Source organism: Biomphalaria glabrata, chromosome 7 (assembly GCF_947242115.1).
Source record: "Biomphalaria glabrata chromosome 7, xgBioGlab47.1, whole genome shotgun sequence".
NCBI classification, from domain to species: domain Eukaryota; kingdom Metazoa; phylum Mollusca; class Gastropoda; family Planorbidae; genus Biomphalaria; species Biomphalaria glabrata.
The window spans coordinates 27,513,136-27,530,490 of NC_074717.1; the positions used below are offsets into that span (position 1 = coordinate 27,513,136).

The following is a 17,355-nucleotide window of genomic DNA, read 5'->3' on the forward strand; positions in this document are numbered from 1 at the left end:
CAATCGCGGCTTTTCCCCTATCGGCAGCTGCTCAGAGTTAAAACTATATAAAATAGACATGAGTGCACTAAAACATTGTCTAAAATGTACAAAATAAATACAAAGTGTGGATCAATTCATCGTTATTCCAAACATTTTATTCCAAACGCAGGCCTAATTAGAGTCGATGTGTATTAATTAGCTTCACGAAACCTTGCAAACAGAAAAAAAAAAAAAAAACAAGCACTGCCTCAGGGAAAGACCGAGCTGAAAACAGCTGGTCCACGTTAGTCAAGAAAAAAAAAGTATGACTTAAGTCTAGATCTAGAACTGGAAAACAGAATTGCAAACACACACACTCAACAAACCAACCAACTTTGAACTTTGGAAAAGGCCATATAGATTTCACTGTTTAGTTTTTGTAGTAGAGAAGAATTTGAGTAGTCAAAGGTAAGACATCCAGTTCTTGATTTCCCAAATGTTGAAACTATTTAGAGTCAGCATTGATGATAGCATTAGAGAAAACCAAACTCCATTTATAGTCTAGTGCATGGCCTACTTATTGTTTCAATCCTATTGATAGCATATTTTGGAATTTTTCTAATAATCAAATTGAAAAAAAAAATGGTTGTGTGTTCTTTCAAAATGGAATTGAAAGTTTATTATAATTTATAAAGAATTTTCTCGATTCTGACGTGTTTACTTTAACATGTTGGTGGTGTTTGTGTTTTAATTTTTTAATAAGTCTCTTCCTCGAAGCCTTATATTTCTCTCTAAACATTGAGCAACTCAGCCATTACCCTGAGTCTAAATGGGCACTTTCGTTAAAATACTTTGTGGTCCCTGTTCTACTGGCACTAGTCATCACGAAGCCATCACTAAGTCATCACTAAGTCATCACTAAGTCATCATTAAGTCATCACTAAGTCATCACTTCTTGAGTTAAAATACAACTTTTTTTTTGGTCTTGTTTCAGGCACCATGGTCAGTTTCTATATACTGACCTTATTGGTCATTTCAGTACGTGCTGCATCAAAGTTGGACATAAGTTACATCCATCCAGTTCTGACCTTCACCTTACCAGGTAGATCTAAATGCTCATCGGCGATATAAAGACATGAGTAGCCATAAGTGATATTAGAGTATGTTTGTTTTTTTAAATCTGAGGCTTGCGTTATGATGAAGATGAGGATAGGTACTCGGCGCCCAGGTCTATAGATGGTGGGTACTCGGCGCCCCGGGCTATAGATGGTGGGTACTCGGCACTCAGAGCTGTTAAAAAGTTGAGTAGGCCTACTCTGCGTCACGGACTGTCGAAGGTGGCGGCTACTAAGAGCCCAGGTCTGTTGGAATTTTAAAAAATGTCGAATAAGAGGACCAGTGACTTCGACAGTTTTTTGAATGATTGAATGACATTTAATCTGTGCAAGTGGGGATGAGTATGTGTATTTGTGTTCTTAGGTGAATTTCTGTTTATCTGTATATTACAGAGTGGATATGTGTGTGACACTATATACATGTATTAGAACGTGTGAAGGCCTACGTATGTTTGACAGTGCATGAGTGTGAGAATGCGTACAAATAACAAAACGGGCCGCTCCGATTAGACGAACATATCTAGAGTTACCAGTAGTAAAGCACTCGGTTCAAATATTTATAAACGGATGGTCTGATTAAACGGTTTATCTTTATCTACATATCTCATAAACCTTCGCCTCTACGCTCCAGTGATGATACTCAAATATGCGACACGCTTACAAGAGCCTTAGAATTCATAATATGTGAACTGAAGCCTAATTATGTATTTTTGAGTTTTGAGTATCTAAATATTTCATCCTAACTACTATACTGTACGTGGTCAATCATATTTACCGTTGAGGAATTGTTTGTTGTTGTTTTCTTATATTTGCAAAGTTTGTGTATTGTTATCTTGCTTTATAATTTACTTCTATCTTTATAGATATTGTATTTTTGTTTCTTAGTTGGTAACCAGGACATAAATCAAGTTGAAATTGTGTATAAACTCAACGCTGGCTATGAACAGTTGGGCCACCCCAGCCGAACCAGTAAGTTTTAGACTTGTAGGGAAATACGTTCACATTCAAACACACACATGAACTAACACCTCCATCGCTGGAATATTGTTATTTTCTCAACCACAGAGTTGGAGATCCTCTTTTTTTTCATGATTTCAAGATCAACCTTTTCCTGAACTTTGTATCTTTAGACCTTATCTATGTAAGATGAACTTATCTTTGGTTCTTTAATTTATCTTACATCTGTATCCGGCCCTTATCTTTGTATCCTGATTTTATCTTTGTATATTGACCTTATCTTTGTATCTAGACCTTATCTTTGTATCCTGATTTTACCTTTGTATCCTGACTTTATCTTTGGCATCCTGGCCTTACATTTGTATCCTGACTTTATCTTTGTATTTTGGCTTTATCTTTGTATCTTGACATTATCTCTATATCCTGGCTGTATCTTTGTATCATCGATTGATCTCTGTATCTTTTCATCCTGAATTAACTGATTGTAATTAATTATTTTGTTTAGTATTGAACAAGGGAAAAAATGGTAATTGACAGATGTGGTGGAATAAGTTGAATTAATCCCCTTGAGGACGCTTGAGCCCTGAGTGAACAAGTTATTTTTTATGCAATTAAAAAAAGCGATCACGCTAACATTCACCCAGATATCCATTCTCCCCCCCCCTCCCTTTTCTCCAACTTGTCCAGAAAAGGGATAGGATCATAGTGTATTGAGAAAGGTAAAAGCAAAACATATTGTTACGAATCTCACTATCCAGGCTCTCTGCAAATTGCACCATACACCACCAACTTAAAGAACTTGACAACTCAGGGCTCCAAAGCAACGTAACACTTTAATAGTTGAATAAATAACAGCCAATACTGTACAATTGGCAACACGTACACTGTACAAATATCTCTCCGATAACACCGTTCCGCAGTATCAACTCTTGCACTGGCCTCTCCGTCTCGTTCCGGGCTTGCACTGGGTTCAACAGTTCAGGACTGACTTCACACACTAGGCTCGTTGTGTCGGACTCGATCGCAGACCAAGATCAAGACGCCAGCCGTCTCAACTGTACTTGACAGTACTCCGCACTGAACCGTCGTAATGCTCCGTACAGAACCACACCGCTGAACTGTGCTGTAGTCGACCGGACTGTAGTGAACCGGGCTCTGAACCCCTGCCGTGAACCGTCTCTCGTGAACCTTGCTGTAATGAGCCCCTTTTCTCGACCGTCTTGACTGCGACACCTCCTCTCTTATATAGGGTCCCTACTGGCCTTCTCGAACCGGATAGAACGCCGCTCGACGTTTCTAGGTGGTCAGATGACTACAACTCTCGTGACGCTCCTGAGCTCTGTTCACGACGTCGATCATGCTCGGACCGCCGTCGATCCTTCCCGAACCGCCGTGTCGACACTCGTCTCGGCTGACCGGCGTAACTCGTCACGGTTGACCGCTCGTCTAGCGCTGGCCTGGAGCGATTTGCGTCAGCTGACTACACACACACCACTACCCCCATCTGTGCTACCACCAGGTTTATAACACTGCCCCCTCCTTAGATCTGTCCGTCCCGGACAGAATCAACATCAAGACATTGGCTGTAAAGTTTCATCGCTGCAGGCGGGGGTCGATCAGTGGCAGTTGGCTTGCCTCTTGAGCTTAATGGAGCCATCCATGTTGCAGTCAGCAATGGTCGCTTCCTTCTTCTCCTCCAATTGGCCTTCAACTGGTTGCATGGACGTCGTGCTTTCATCGCCACCCACGTTGAATTCAGAAAACGTTTTCTTCTTCTCCTCCAGTTAGCCTTCATCTGGTTGCATCGATGTCGTTGTCGCATCGTCATCCATGTTGTACTCAACAAAAGTAGCCTTCTTCTTCTTCTCCGCCAGTTGGTCTTCATGTGGCTGCAGTTATTTCTTGGTAGAATCACCCTGCACGTTGGACTACGCAAACGCCGCCTTCTTCTTTTCCTCCAGTTGATCGTCCTCTTGTTGCAGTGACGTTGTGGTTGCATCGCTCTCTTGTCGGTCGGTACTGAGGACAGCCACTTGACACATGGAGAGGTATAGGAGGTAAGGGCTGGGGATACCAAGATCGTTGGCAAAAGAGGTGGCTTCATAGGGCTTTGCGAAGAAGGACTGGGATGAGCTTCAAATCCACAGGGCGGGGAATTGTGGGACAGGTCATCATCTTCAGCCTTGTCTGGAGGGCATGCTCGTGGGGCAGGTTGGTAACACTCCTCTTGCAAAGGTCCTTCGTCTTCGGCTTCAGGCTCCATTCGGCTTTCTTCACCACCATCGGGACCTCTCTCTCTCGTCTCAGTATCGGGCCAATCGCTTGTTGGTTTCAGACCCTGTCGATGACTTTCGTCTTTCAAATGTCCATCAACGTCAACGTCAGACTGCCTTGGATTCTCTTTACTACCTTCAGGACTTTCCTCTCCAGTCTTGGCAGCTGAACCAACGTCTGTTAGGTTCGGACCTGGCTGGTATCTCTCGACTTGCATATGTCTCTCAACGGCTTCGTCAGGTTTCAATGGGTCCTCGTGATCACCACCAAGGCTCCTCTCTCTGGTTTTAGCATCTGAACGAACGTCTGAGTTGATAATTCTCTCCTCCACAGCAGGTATGCGTTGGTTCATAGCGGCTATCTTGATGTTCATGGCATCTAACTTGGAATTGATCTGTTCCAGCAAGTTAGGTTCGACTTCAAAAAGATATGTGTCCGGATCTTCTTTTTCTTCCAAAAGGTCATCTCGGAGGCGTGCTTGTAAGGTTTCTTTATTTCCGCTCGTTTTCAGATCTCGATCACGGAGTTCTTGCTTCAGTTCTCTGAATTCAAGTTCGTACAGCAGTTTCAGACGAGCCATAGTAGATCCGATCCAATCCAATTCCGATCCGATCCCACTTCTGACAACAGTTGTTACGAATCTCACTATCCAGGCTCTCTGCAAACTGCACCATACACCACCAACTTAAAGAACTTGACAACTCAGGGCTCCAAAGCAACGTAACACTTTAATAGTTGAATAAATAACAGCCAATACTGTACAATTGGCAACACGTACACTGTACAAATATCTCTCCGATAACACCGTTCCGCAGTATCAACTCTTGCACTGGCCTCTCCGTCTCGTTCCGGGCTTGCACTGGGTTCAACAGTTCAGGACTGACTTCACACACTAGGCTCGTTGTGTCGGACTCGATCGCAGACTAAGATCAAGACGCCAGCCGTCTCAACTGTACTTGACAGTACTCCGCACTGAACCGTCGTAATGCTCCGTACAGAACCACACCGCTGAACTGTGCTGTAGTCGACCGGACTGTAGTGAACCGGGCTCTGAACCCCTGCCGTGAACCGTCTCTCGTGAACCTTGCTGTAATGAGCCCCTTTTCTCGACCGTCTTGACTGCGACACCTCCTCTCTTATATAGGGTCCCTACTGGCCTTCTCGAACCGGATAGAACGCCGCTCGACGTTTCTAGGTGGTCAGATGACTACAACTCTCGTGACGCTCCTGAGCTCTGTTCACGACGTCGATCATTCTCGGACCGCCGTCGATCCTTCCCGAACCGCCGTGTTGACACTCGTCTCGGCTGACCGGCGTAACTCGTCACGGTTGACCGCTCGTCTAGCGCTGGCCTGGGGCGATTTGCGTCGGCTGACTACACACACACCACTACCCCCATCTGTGCTACCACCAGGTTTATAACAATATTTCTAATCGCAAAGGTTTATTATCGTTAATCTAGATCCAAACTAATTGATCCAATTACACTTAATATAAGCTTTGTTTAAAAAGATTTTTAGCGGCCCCCGTAAGGGGAAAAAGCCGCTATTAGGTTTGTGCAAAATGTCCGTCTGTCCGTCTGTCCGTCTGTCCGTCTGTCCGTCTGTCACATTCAGATCTCGAAAACTAGAAGAGATATGAAAAATATTATTTCATCATTAAATCCGGCTTGAAAAGTTTAGGTGCAACGGCTACTTTTGGTTTTCTAAAAGCAAACCGTTTAATTTATAAAATTAATTATGCAAGCGATTTTTTCATAAAAATACACCAATTCTAAAACAATTACGTAAATGTAAGGGAGGCAATGTTACAATATGCTAACAAAGATGGACAATTTTTGTGTATTTTCAGTATCACTAAGTCAAATATATTTTTAAAATGTACAGGAAATGTTTACAACAAATACAAATAATAGTTAAAGACTTTTTTTTCAGGTCAACTAGCTGCTAAAATTAAAAGAAAACATTTCTGTTTGTTTATAAAGGCTAATAATGCACTATGTATGTAAATATCACGCACATTTTTTTAAATGGACTTTTTATGCAACGATTTTCGTGCAGTAGCGTAGCGTCGCAACATGAGCAGGTGCTAAACCAATTCCTTAAACTTTTTTAAAAAATCAGATTTTATTTATTTTTTGTTTAGTGCCCCCATCCGAATAAAAGAAGCTTATTTTTGTGCGTTTTGTCTGTTGGTCGGTCTGTCCGTCACGATTAGATTTAAAAAACTAGAACTCTAAAAGCTATTGAAAATCTGATTTACCCTTTAATGTTCCTCCCATAACATCTCAATAGTTTTAAGTACCTAAAATTGATTGTTCCGGATTTTTTAGTGCAAAACTAATCAACGCCAACAAATGTTTGTTTGCTCTTCTAACTTATATTACATTCAATTTCCATGCATAAACGTTGCAAAAACACATTATCAATAATATGTTGTTCCGTTTTTTATGTAAATAGCATATTAATGCTAAATCATAATCTCTATACTGACTTATATTTCATTAAGTGTAAAAATGTTCCGGATATTGTTTTATAAAACATGAATTATGCCTAATGATTGTTTGAAATCGCATAAGGCTTTAAAAAAAAGTAATTTACTAGAATTGATTACTGAAAATTACTTTTTAGACATTTAATTTTCTTGTAAAACATAACATAGAAGTTTTGTAATCGATAAAGAAAGTTCCGGATTTTGTTTCTTACAAATCGTCGCCAGAAATTTCCGAATTTATTTAAAAATCTACTAACGCCAAATAATTGTTTGAACTCCCTCTTCTAATTAATAAACAAATAATCTTCTCATTTACGAAATAATGTTTTTACGGATTTTTATGAAAAATATTTTAACTCACTACTCTCTTACAGTACATTTGACTTTCTACCTAAAACATTAAAAAATCTAATTATCGTTAATATTATGTTCCGATTTTTAAGGAAAACAGAATCCAAACACCAAAGTAAGGTATGAAAATCTCTCCACGTGGCTGTAGTACATCTAATTTTTATACGAGACCATCCAAAAAATGTAATTAACGGTATTACATTTTTCTGAAATTCTCTTTTTCTTTTACTATTTATACAAACATCCGGAACAATCTATTATATAAACTTTTCAATTGTGTTCATACCTAAAAATTATTGCGATGTTTTGAAACGTAAAATAAAGGTTAATCAATTTTTAATAACTTTTAGTTGTTTTTTTATATCAAGATAACGGACAGACCGACTGACAGACAAAACGCAAAAACAATGTGGCTTTGATCCTTTTTAAATAATATCTATTAGAACTCAGTGCACCAATGTCTATGAACCCTCGTTAAATATCTCGTGTAAATAAAGACATTTTTTTTTATGGTACCGGTACTAGCCTATTGTGAGGTAATGGAATTTTTTTTCTTTGACGTCATATGAATGGACTCTTTAAATGTAATGTTAAAAGAACGCAATCGGTGCACCAATGTCTATTAACCCTCGAAAAAATTGCTTGAGAAATGGCTCGTGTTGATAAAGGTGATTTTTAGTCTAGCTAGGCCTTGTGACGTAGTGTTTTTTTTTCCTTTGACGTCATATGGAATGAATTCTTTAAATGAAATGCTAAAAGAACGCACTCGGTGCACCAATGTCTATGAACACTCGATAAAAGGCTCGTAATGATGAAGGCGATTTTTATTCTAGCTAGGCCGTGTGACGTAGTGTTTTTTTTCCTTTGACGTCATATGGAATGAATTCTTTAAATGAAATGCTTAAAGAACGCACTCGGTGCACCAAAGTCTATGAACACTCGATAAATGGCTCTTATAGATGAAGGCGATTTTTAGTCTAGCTAGGCCGTGTGACGTAGTGTTTTTTTTTCCCTCTGACGTTATATGGAATTAATTCTTCAAATGAAATGAAAAAAGAACTCGGTATAGTAATGTTTATTAAGCCTCGTTATGTGACTCGCGTTTAAAAAAAGAATGATATCTTGATTTAGATCTAATCTAGATTTTTTAAACTAGATCTAGATTTTTATTACAGTATATCTAGATCTGGATTTATATTCTAATTAAAATTATTTTAGAGTCTAGATCTAGAATTTCTAGATCTAGTTTAGACTAAAATAGACTAGATTAAGATGTAGAATTTCAATTTCTAAACTTAAAGTGTAAAAAAAAAGTGTAGATTTTCATTTCCAAACGTTTTGATCAATATTGTAATGTTTTTATATACTAAAACTAATGTACTATTTTTTTATTAAATTTAAATTTAAATTTACGGCAAATGAATCTTTGAAACATTATTACTTTTGACCATTGGATGGCTGCCTGGTCGTGCGGTTTGCGCGCTGGACTGTCGTTCAGATTTATGGATGGCCCAGGGTTCAAACCCTGCCCTCTCCCATCCCCCGTCGTCCTGCGGGAGGTTTGGACTAGGAAGTAATTATCTTCAACTCTGAAGGAACATCCGAAACGTGTAAAACATTTTACATCAAAATTAAATCACCTCTTGAATATTATTTGCGAATATGCAGATCCGACAGGGATCCGACTTCGACGGGGGCCGCCTCTGAGTTTGTGTAACACAAACTCTCTTTGTAATCTTGTTTGTTATGTTTTTAAAATTTATTTATCTATATATATTATTTCTATTGTTGTATTTCATTGGCTTCATAAGTCTTGTTGATAGTTTGATCTACTTAGATTTGAATATTTGTGGCTTGTTGCTAATCAATACGTCTTATTTCACAGCTGAAGGGTGGCAGCTCAAAACCAGTGATATCAAACTGGAACCTACTGATGTGATCCATGCCTACGCCACAACCTACGATCAGGATGGTAAAATAAAGGAAATAACGGAGCAAGCAACGTTCACTTTAAGTAATTATATAACATGACATATAACATGACATATAACATGACATATAACATGACATATAACATGACATATAGCATGACATATAACATGATATATATATATAACATATAACATGACATATAGCATAATATATAACATGACATATAACATGACATAAAACATGATATATAACATGATCTCTCTTCAGATTCACGGACAGTTTATATTTCAAACAATGAAGTATTTTGTGTCTTTACAACATGGAGCCATGTAGTTTGTTATATGCCATACAGTTTACAAGTTCAACATTTTGGTTGTTATGATATTGTTACAAATATTTCTACTTTTAAACATTGACAATTTGTTATGCCTGTTTCTATGGTGATAAAGCTTCCTTGCCAGTTTTGTAGCATCCATTGACACGAGTTTTCTAATAGTTTGCTTCTCAATATAAAACATTTGTGTTTGAATATTCATGAGAAGAATGTTATATCCGCCGTTCTTTTAGATGCTCACGGGGCCGTGGAGATCCCTTCACCAAGACGTATCAGAGCCGTAGTGTTCAGAGATGACTTCAACAGTTTTGACAGAGGTCGATGGAACATTGAGGTCTCTATGTTTGGAGGTTATGTGAGTGTCTTTCCAGCTCCTATAAAATGTATTGATCTCAATGAGTTGTGTGGACATTGTATACGTGAACTGGCATGTAATAGTTACATAGATTCTTTTCACAATATCCATTCAAACAGTGTCCACACACTACATTGCTCTAATATAATTGTTATAAAGCTTACATAAACTCATGCCGTCTGTCTGTCTGTCTGTGAGGAGTCTTTTACACGTTTTTTTCTCCCATTTGCCAATCACGTTGGAACCTCACACTCTTATACATTGTCGATGACAATATATGAATTTATAAAACAAAATTAACAACTTAATTGTGGTACTTAATTAATTATTTAGATTTCATATATTAGAAGGGAAATAAATCTTGCAGTATTGAGCGAAATTATATTTTAGAGATTATATGAAACTTTGCTTTAAAATATTTTTTTATGAATGTAACTAGAGTCATGTAAATGTTACCCACGTCTACAAAGCAAGGAAGGAATTAAAAAAAAACTACTTGACCGGATGATCTGGTGATAGAGCGCTTGGAAAGTGAGCCGAAGCGCTATGATTTGAATCTAGTGATAACTGAAAATTCGTTCATTCAAGAACAAAAAAAAACAACAAAAAAACAAAAAAAAAAACAAACAAACTTGGTTTGGGGGGGGGGGGAATTTCGGTGTTTTGTTAAGCCCAGAGAGCCCAGTAATTTAACTTGCCACTAATTAAACAAGACAAAAAAAGTAGTCATTGACCTCACAATACAACATGATCGTAACCCGCTGGCTAAACTGAGTACTCGGACTCCGTCAATGGAAATACGTATAGACTTAATAATTAATATGTCAACATTATAGATCCTTTTTTGGTGTACAATTCTCTGCTTGAACTTTAATATCAACATTTTGCTATTTCACAGAACGGAGAGTTCCAAGTGTATACTAACGACCCAAAAAATATCTTTGCACGAGATGGACAGCTGCATCTTCATCCTGTAGGTTTAGAAATAAGTACACTTTGCTAGTTCCGATCAGTCAAATCATATAACTCTATGTGTTAACAAACATAATACTCATTTGATTGAGGCATTTAAACTACACAAATCAAACGTATGTACGTCTTGTCTAGATGCCCACTGTTGATGACGCAAGATTTGATGAGAATTTTCTGTATCATGGCCACATGGACTTAAACAGTAAGGCTAATTACTTGGCTCTTCAGTGTTTTTCAAATCTAAATTGTATTTTATAACTTTCTCTTCCATATTAAAAGGAAATAACAAACATTTTGAAGTCCCTACGTGTGCAAATTTGGTTGTGTTAAACTTGTGTTTAGTGGCAGTTTATAAGAAGCCCATATTAATATGTTTTAATATTTTGAAAATCTTTCTTGATGGTAATTTGGTTAGGTTTGTTTGGTATGTGCACTATCTCTGACCTCAACGGATGTGTTCGAGACGGAAACAATGGTATCCTACCACCTGTCATGTCTGGCAAGGTCATGAGTATCCCTACACTTAGATTTGGCACCATTGAAGTTCGCGCCAAAATACCAAGAGGAGACTGGTTATGGCCAGGTAAGAGCAGAAGAGCAGATACATACCATCATGTAGAATATAAACATCTGATTTGCTTTAGCAGTTATGTTAGCGTGGTACTAAAATAAGAAGAACAATAAATTACATTATATTCTTCACAGTTTAGAAATTCTGAATTCCAAAAAGACTATACGTACATTAAAGATAATTAAACAGTCTAATTTATTTCTGTGGTGTTTAAAAAAAACTCAAATTGAGTCTGTCCATTGACTTTATTATTGACTTTGACCTAGCCTACTGATCAATTTCGTTTCAGCTATTTGGATGATGCCAAGGTCAAGTGTTTACGGCACATGGCCAAGGTCAGGGGAGATCGACATCATGGAATCATGGGGTCAGTAAATATTTTAGAGTTCTTTTAAAGGCTGAATACTTCAGTCCTTCAATAGCTCTAGTTATTAAACTCACTTGAAAAGTATGAACACACACACACACAAAGACTGACTTACTATCTCAAAATTATTATTTTTTTATTATTTTAAATATCAAAACCCGAACAACGCTTCTCAGCCTCAAGGCTGCACTCGGGTGCCGAGTTGATTGCGTTGGCGGGGATGAAAGAGAGCTCTAACAACCATCGACACACTGTTCCTCACTCGGCCGTCGGAAACCCGCACGGCTGATGTGGTACAGAGAACTGCGAACTTGACCTTTGGCCTCGCCTCTAACCCAAGCGTCTTGGGATTTGAACCATCGGTAATAGGGATGTAACAAAATCTGCTTGGATCTCTCCCAGACAGAAAAGTTGTTCAGACAGGCCGATGGGAGGTTCTATGGGCCTAGAGTTCAAGGACTCTTTGAATCAACTCGCACAACAATTAAACATAAAATATTTTAAAAAAATGAGGATAAATTTCATCGTCGACGGCTGAATTTTATTAAGGTAAGGGCGTAGAGAAATATTTTTTTTTTTTTTTTGAAGGTTCTCAATCACTGTGTTGGATGTTGAGTTTTATTTATTTAGAATTCTTCCTTCTCTTGTTCATCTCTCATGTTCATGTTTCTCTTTTATTCTTTTTGTCCTTTTTTTTAAAATTCACTCTTCTCGCTGTCGTTGATGCCGCAAGAGATAGTCAAGCCATAGCGTGACTTCAAGAAATCTGTTTCAGGTAACATTGGTGACCTTGGTGTCAAGACAGTGACCAGCACACTTCACTGGGGACCTTCGGCTGACCAGAACAGGTTTATGACAACTCACGGAGAAAGGTAACCTCGTAAACTCAAAGCTTAGCTGGTGGTCTACTGATAATCCAAGAATCTTCTCTCTGCTGTCTTGTTTACATTAGGCTTTGTATTCATATTAACCTAAACAATGTGTACAATCAAATGTCCCATTAATTAGGGTCATAAGCTATTGGAGATTAGGAGTCCATTGTAATCAACTTATGGACATTTTTACCTTTACTCTTTTTTTTCCAAATTAGTGACAATTTTTTAGAAACATTTTTTTTTTGGGGGGAGGGGGCAAGCAAGTATTGGCCCTTTGACTTAGCTTGTTGTTAAATCCAGCACTGATCAACGTTGACTTCCTGGTTTGGTGAAACAAAAATACCCACGAAGGTGTTAAAAACAATCCTCAGTAAAAAGAACAACATAAACAAAGACAAAAAACAAAAACTTCCAGTAAAAACAACAACATAAACAAAGACAAAAAACAAAAACTTCCAGTAAAAAGAACAACATAAACAAAGACAAAAAACAAAAACTTCCAGTAAAAAGAACAGACTTGTCCAGAGCACGTAACGCTTTGATCTCAGACACTTTGCAATATCACCACGACTTGAACTTGATTGTAGCTTGAAACAAGTTTTTTAAATCCGACCATTCTCACCAAATAGGACATAGTTTGTTTCGTTGTTTATAGCATCAAGAAAAATTGATGGGAAAAATCAAAATCCCAAATTATTCTTGAAAGCATTTCTGATTTACCATTGCCCCGTTTACAATGTAGACAATTTGTTATCATTCTTTTTCTATTTTTTTATTCTTAGAAAATCCAATAACTGGCACAATGACTTCCACGTCTGGAGACTAGAGTGGACACAAGATCACATTCTGTAGGTTCTCTAAAGGATGACTTTAGTTAGTATAGTTAGATCGCACGTTTAGTATTGGAGTTACTTCTGGATACAATAGCATTTAGAAATTCCACTAGTAAATGCAACAATAAGAATACATCAGTGTGCATTTTAATTTTGTAAAATTTCCAACGTTCAACCACATGTCTCTGTATACACTTACACATTCCAACGTTCAACCACATGTCTCTGTATACACTTACACATTCCAACGTTCAACCACATGTCTCTGTATACACTTACACATTCCAACGTTCAACCACATGTCTCTGTATACACTTACACATTCCAACGTTCAACCACATGTCTCTGTATACACTTACACATTCCAACGTTCAACCACATGTCTCTGTATACACTTACACATTCCAACGTTCAACCACATGTCTCTGTATACACTTACACATTCCAACGTTCAACCACATGTCTCTGTATACACTTACACACACACATATTTTAAAAGCAATCAAAGAAACAAAAATCATTATCTTTGTTTCAGGTGTTTAAATCATTTTAATTGTCATTATACAAATATATTAAACTTTTATGTCATGATATAATTTCAGGACCTTTGTAGACAACCAGCAGATCATGTCTGTTACTCCCCCTGGTGGAGGCTTTTGGCAATGGGGCGGCTTCTCTGGCAACAATATTTGGGGCTCAGGGGCTCACATGGCGCCCTTTGATCAAGACGTAAGGAGCTGTATTTTTAAGAGTGAACACAAAATACAGTGTGATAGACAAAACTGGTTATCAATTTGGAATACGATGCAATGTGGGATGTATAAACATCACGCAACAGACATTCTGTCCTCATAGACCCTAACATATTTAGTTGTAGTGGTCTAGCTCTATTCGTGCCGTTAAATCTTTAGCTTTTTAAGTCATGGCAGAAATAAGAATTATACATAAAACACTGAACCATAATCTTCAAATACCAAAACAAAATTTAATAAAATACTCAGAAAGTCACAAAGATAAAGGCACATTCCTCGTTCCATATGTTAGGACAATTTTTTACAAATGCTCCTTCTTCCCTAGTGCTATTAGAGCATGGAATGGGTTGCCTGAGCTAGACAGGAAAACTATTGACTTGGCAGAATTTAGGTCATTGGTTAATATGCATGACTTAATGCATGTATTATATAAGATAAGATAAGAATTTATATTCTTTGTTTTATCTGTTATATGTATGCAGCTTAACTATAGAATTTATAACAGTTGTCCAAGGTTTTTCCCCCCGTTTCATTTTTGTCACAATATAACAGCGTGAAATTACACGAGCCGAAGGTTTCAGCATGCCATGATTGAGCTAGAACTATCTTAAATTCTAAATGCAACATAAATTACATAAATGAAGACACTCGAGTTTAAAAACATGCGCATTTTCATTTTGATATGATTTCAAAAATATTATATGAACGAAAATGATCTTAGTCTTGTTCTAAGTCTATCTTTTTTTTTTTAAAGCTCTGATAGTAACAAATGAGAGTATTCTATATTTAGGTGCAATGAGAGTATCCTATATTTAGGTGCAATGAGAGTATCCTATATTTAGGTGCAATGAGAGTATCCTATATTTAGGTGCAATGAGAGTATCCTATATTTAGGTGCAATGAGAGTATCCTATATTTAGGTGCAATGAGAGTATCCTATATTTAGGTGCAATGAGAGTATCCTATATTTAGGTTCAATGAGAGTATCCTATATTTAGGTGATATGTAAAAGAAAATTGTTTTATTTCCAGTTCTTCATAATGTTTAACGTGGCTGTTGGCGGCACCGGAGGATTTTTCCCGGATGGAAATCACTATGACGGCGTGAACAAGCCATGGAACAACAACTCCCCTCGAGCTATGGAAGAGTTTTGGAGAGCTCACGGAGCCTGGGGGCCCACTTGGCAGGGCGACAACTCTGATCTGATCATAGACTACGTAGAATTTAGAAGCTTATAAAATCATGTCATTGTTGTTGTTTTTTTTGCGTGATAATGTACTAAATACATTTTTAAAACAATATATTTACAATGTGTTACTGCAGGTAGCAACTCATTTCTCTACAACTCCCCCCGTACACTAGCAGATCCAGAACGTTTGAGTGGGGTGGGTGATTTTTTGCCAAACCCTAACCTAGCACCCATTAAACCCTAATCATACATATAAACACAAACACACACACAAAAGGCAGACCAAAGTGAATGTAACGTGGGGGGCAAGGGCCCATACTGAATTGTGACTGATATTCGAGGCGCAAGTAGCGTAGGGAGAGGTTTAGATAGACGTAATCGCCCCCCCCCCCCCTCCAACTGAATAGGCCAACATACCAGATAGGAGTGACATAATATAAGGATTGATTAAAATAATAATACGTAGCTTATATCATAGAGATATGTAACAAATTTTGTTTAGAAACTGTGATTTCTACAAAAACTTTGACCGCTCTCCCACTCGAAGGGTTAGGGTCGGTCCCACCTCACCAAATTGGCCAACATACCTGAGGGGGGCAACATAAGTTTAAAGAAATATATTATTAACAAAAGTAAATAATTTGTTCACAAATTTCTCTACTAAACTTTACCCGTCCCCCAATCAGGTGGGCAAGTGATTGCCCCTACCGTCCCCCCCCCCGGATTCTCCAGTGCCTCCGTAACTATTTAATACTTCTCCCAACCGAATAGTTAGTTAAAGATAACCCACTACATTAATGTATCCAGAGAAAAATTAAAACTGTTTTGCAGTTTTATATGAATAAACAATTGACACACAAATCTAAATGGACATTATTCCCCTAATAGATTAAGGGAGCTAATACAGATATCACTAAAGTTTCCCTCAATAGATCTATGAATTGATGAAGACACTGAGAAGAAAGGAGGAAAGGGCAATAGATGGATAAATTGATGAAGACACTGAGAAGGAAAGATGAAAGGGCAATAGATGGATAAATTGACGAAGACACTGAGAAGGAAAGATGAAAGTGCAATAGATGGATAAATTGATGAAGACACTGAGAAGGAAAGATGAAAGGGCACTAGATGGATGAATTGATGAAGACACTGAGAAGGAAAGATGAAAGTGCAATAGATGGATGAATTGATGAAGACACTGAGAAGGAAAGATGAAAGGGCAATAGATGGATAAATTGATGAAGACACTGAGAAGGAAAGATGAAAGGGCAATAGATGGATAAATTGATGAAGACATGGAGTAGAAAAGGAGCAATTAAAAGAATAATATAAAACATTTTGTAGAAATGGGTCTAACATGTAGTCTAGACATGTGCTTAGCCAGTAGCATGATTTTGGTCCGTATAAGCTAATAAACAAAATAGTCATTGAAAAATAGAATTACCATTCTTAAAATACTAAAGTACTAAGTACACAATTAATTATATCGCTGAGAAAAGAATTACTAGCTCGTTGATCACACTGGGAAAACTGTAGACTAACCGTTATAATGTTTCAAAAGTAAAAAAAAAAAGATTAAATTTGGTTAAAGAAGTAGCTCTAGATCTAGATCCAACATCGGTTTTGCTAGGACTATCACGTTCTTGAAAGGACTATTATGTTCTTGAAAGGACTATCTCGTTCTTGAAAGGAGTATCACTTTCTTGAAAGGACTATCAAGTTCTTGAAAGGACTATCACTTTCTTGAAAGGACTAGCACGTTCTTGAGAAGACTATCACTTCTTGAAAGGACTAGCACGTTCTTGAGAGGACTATCACGTTCTTGAAAGGACTATCACTTTCTTGAAAGGACTATCTCGTTCTTGAAAGGACTATCACTTTCTTGAAAGGACTATCACGTTTTTGAAAGGACTACCACTTTCTTGAAAGGACTATCACGTTCTTGAAAAGACTATCACGTTCTTGAGAAGACTATCACTTTCTTGAAAGGACTATCACGTTCTTGAAAGGACTATCACGTTCTT

At 37.7% G+C, this 17,355-nt stretch overlaps 1 protein-coding gene across 2 annotated transcripts; it reads left to right on the top strand.

Moving 5' to 3' along the window:
* Nucleotides 1-271: 271 nt before the first annotated feature.
* LOC106052041 (beta-1,3-glucan-binding protein-like) lies at nucleotides 272-15,445 on the top strand. 2 transcript variants are annotated; one of them, XM_056036287.1, is made up of 13 exons: nucleotides 272-429; nucleotides 956-1,063; nucleotides 1,962-2,045; nucleotides 9,037-9,165; nucleotides 9,651-9,772; nucleotides 10,671-10,745; nucleotides 10,880-10,946; nucleotides 11,160-11,327; nucleotides 11,605-11,682; nucleotides 12,458-12,554; nucleotides 13,340-13,405; nucleotides 13,993-14,119; nucleotides 15,174-15,445. In XM_056036287.1, the coding sequence occupies exons 2-13, from the start codon at nucleotides 961-963 to the stop codon at nucleotides 15,378-15,380; spliced, it is 1,323 nt and encodes a 440-aa protein (XP_055892262.1). In that variant the 5' UTR covers nucleotides 272-429; nucleotides 956-960; the 3' UTR covers nucleotides 15,381-15,445. The 2 variants fall into 2 exon arrangements, with proteins under 2 accessions (XP_055892262.1, XP_055892263.1); XM_056036288.1 differs by lacking the exon at nucleotides 272-429 and adding an exon at nucleotides 671-690.
* Nucleotides 15,446-17,355: the final 1,910 nt, after the last annotated feature.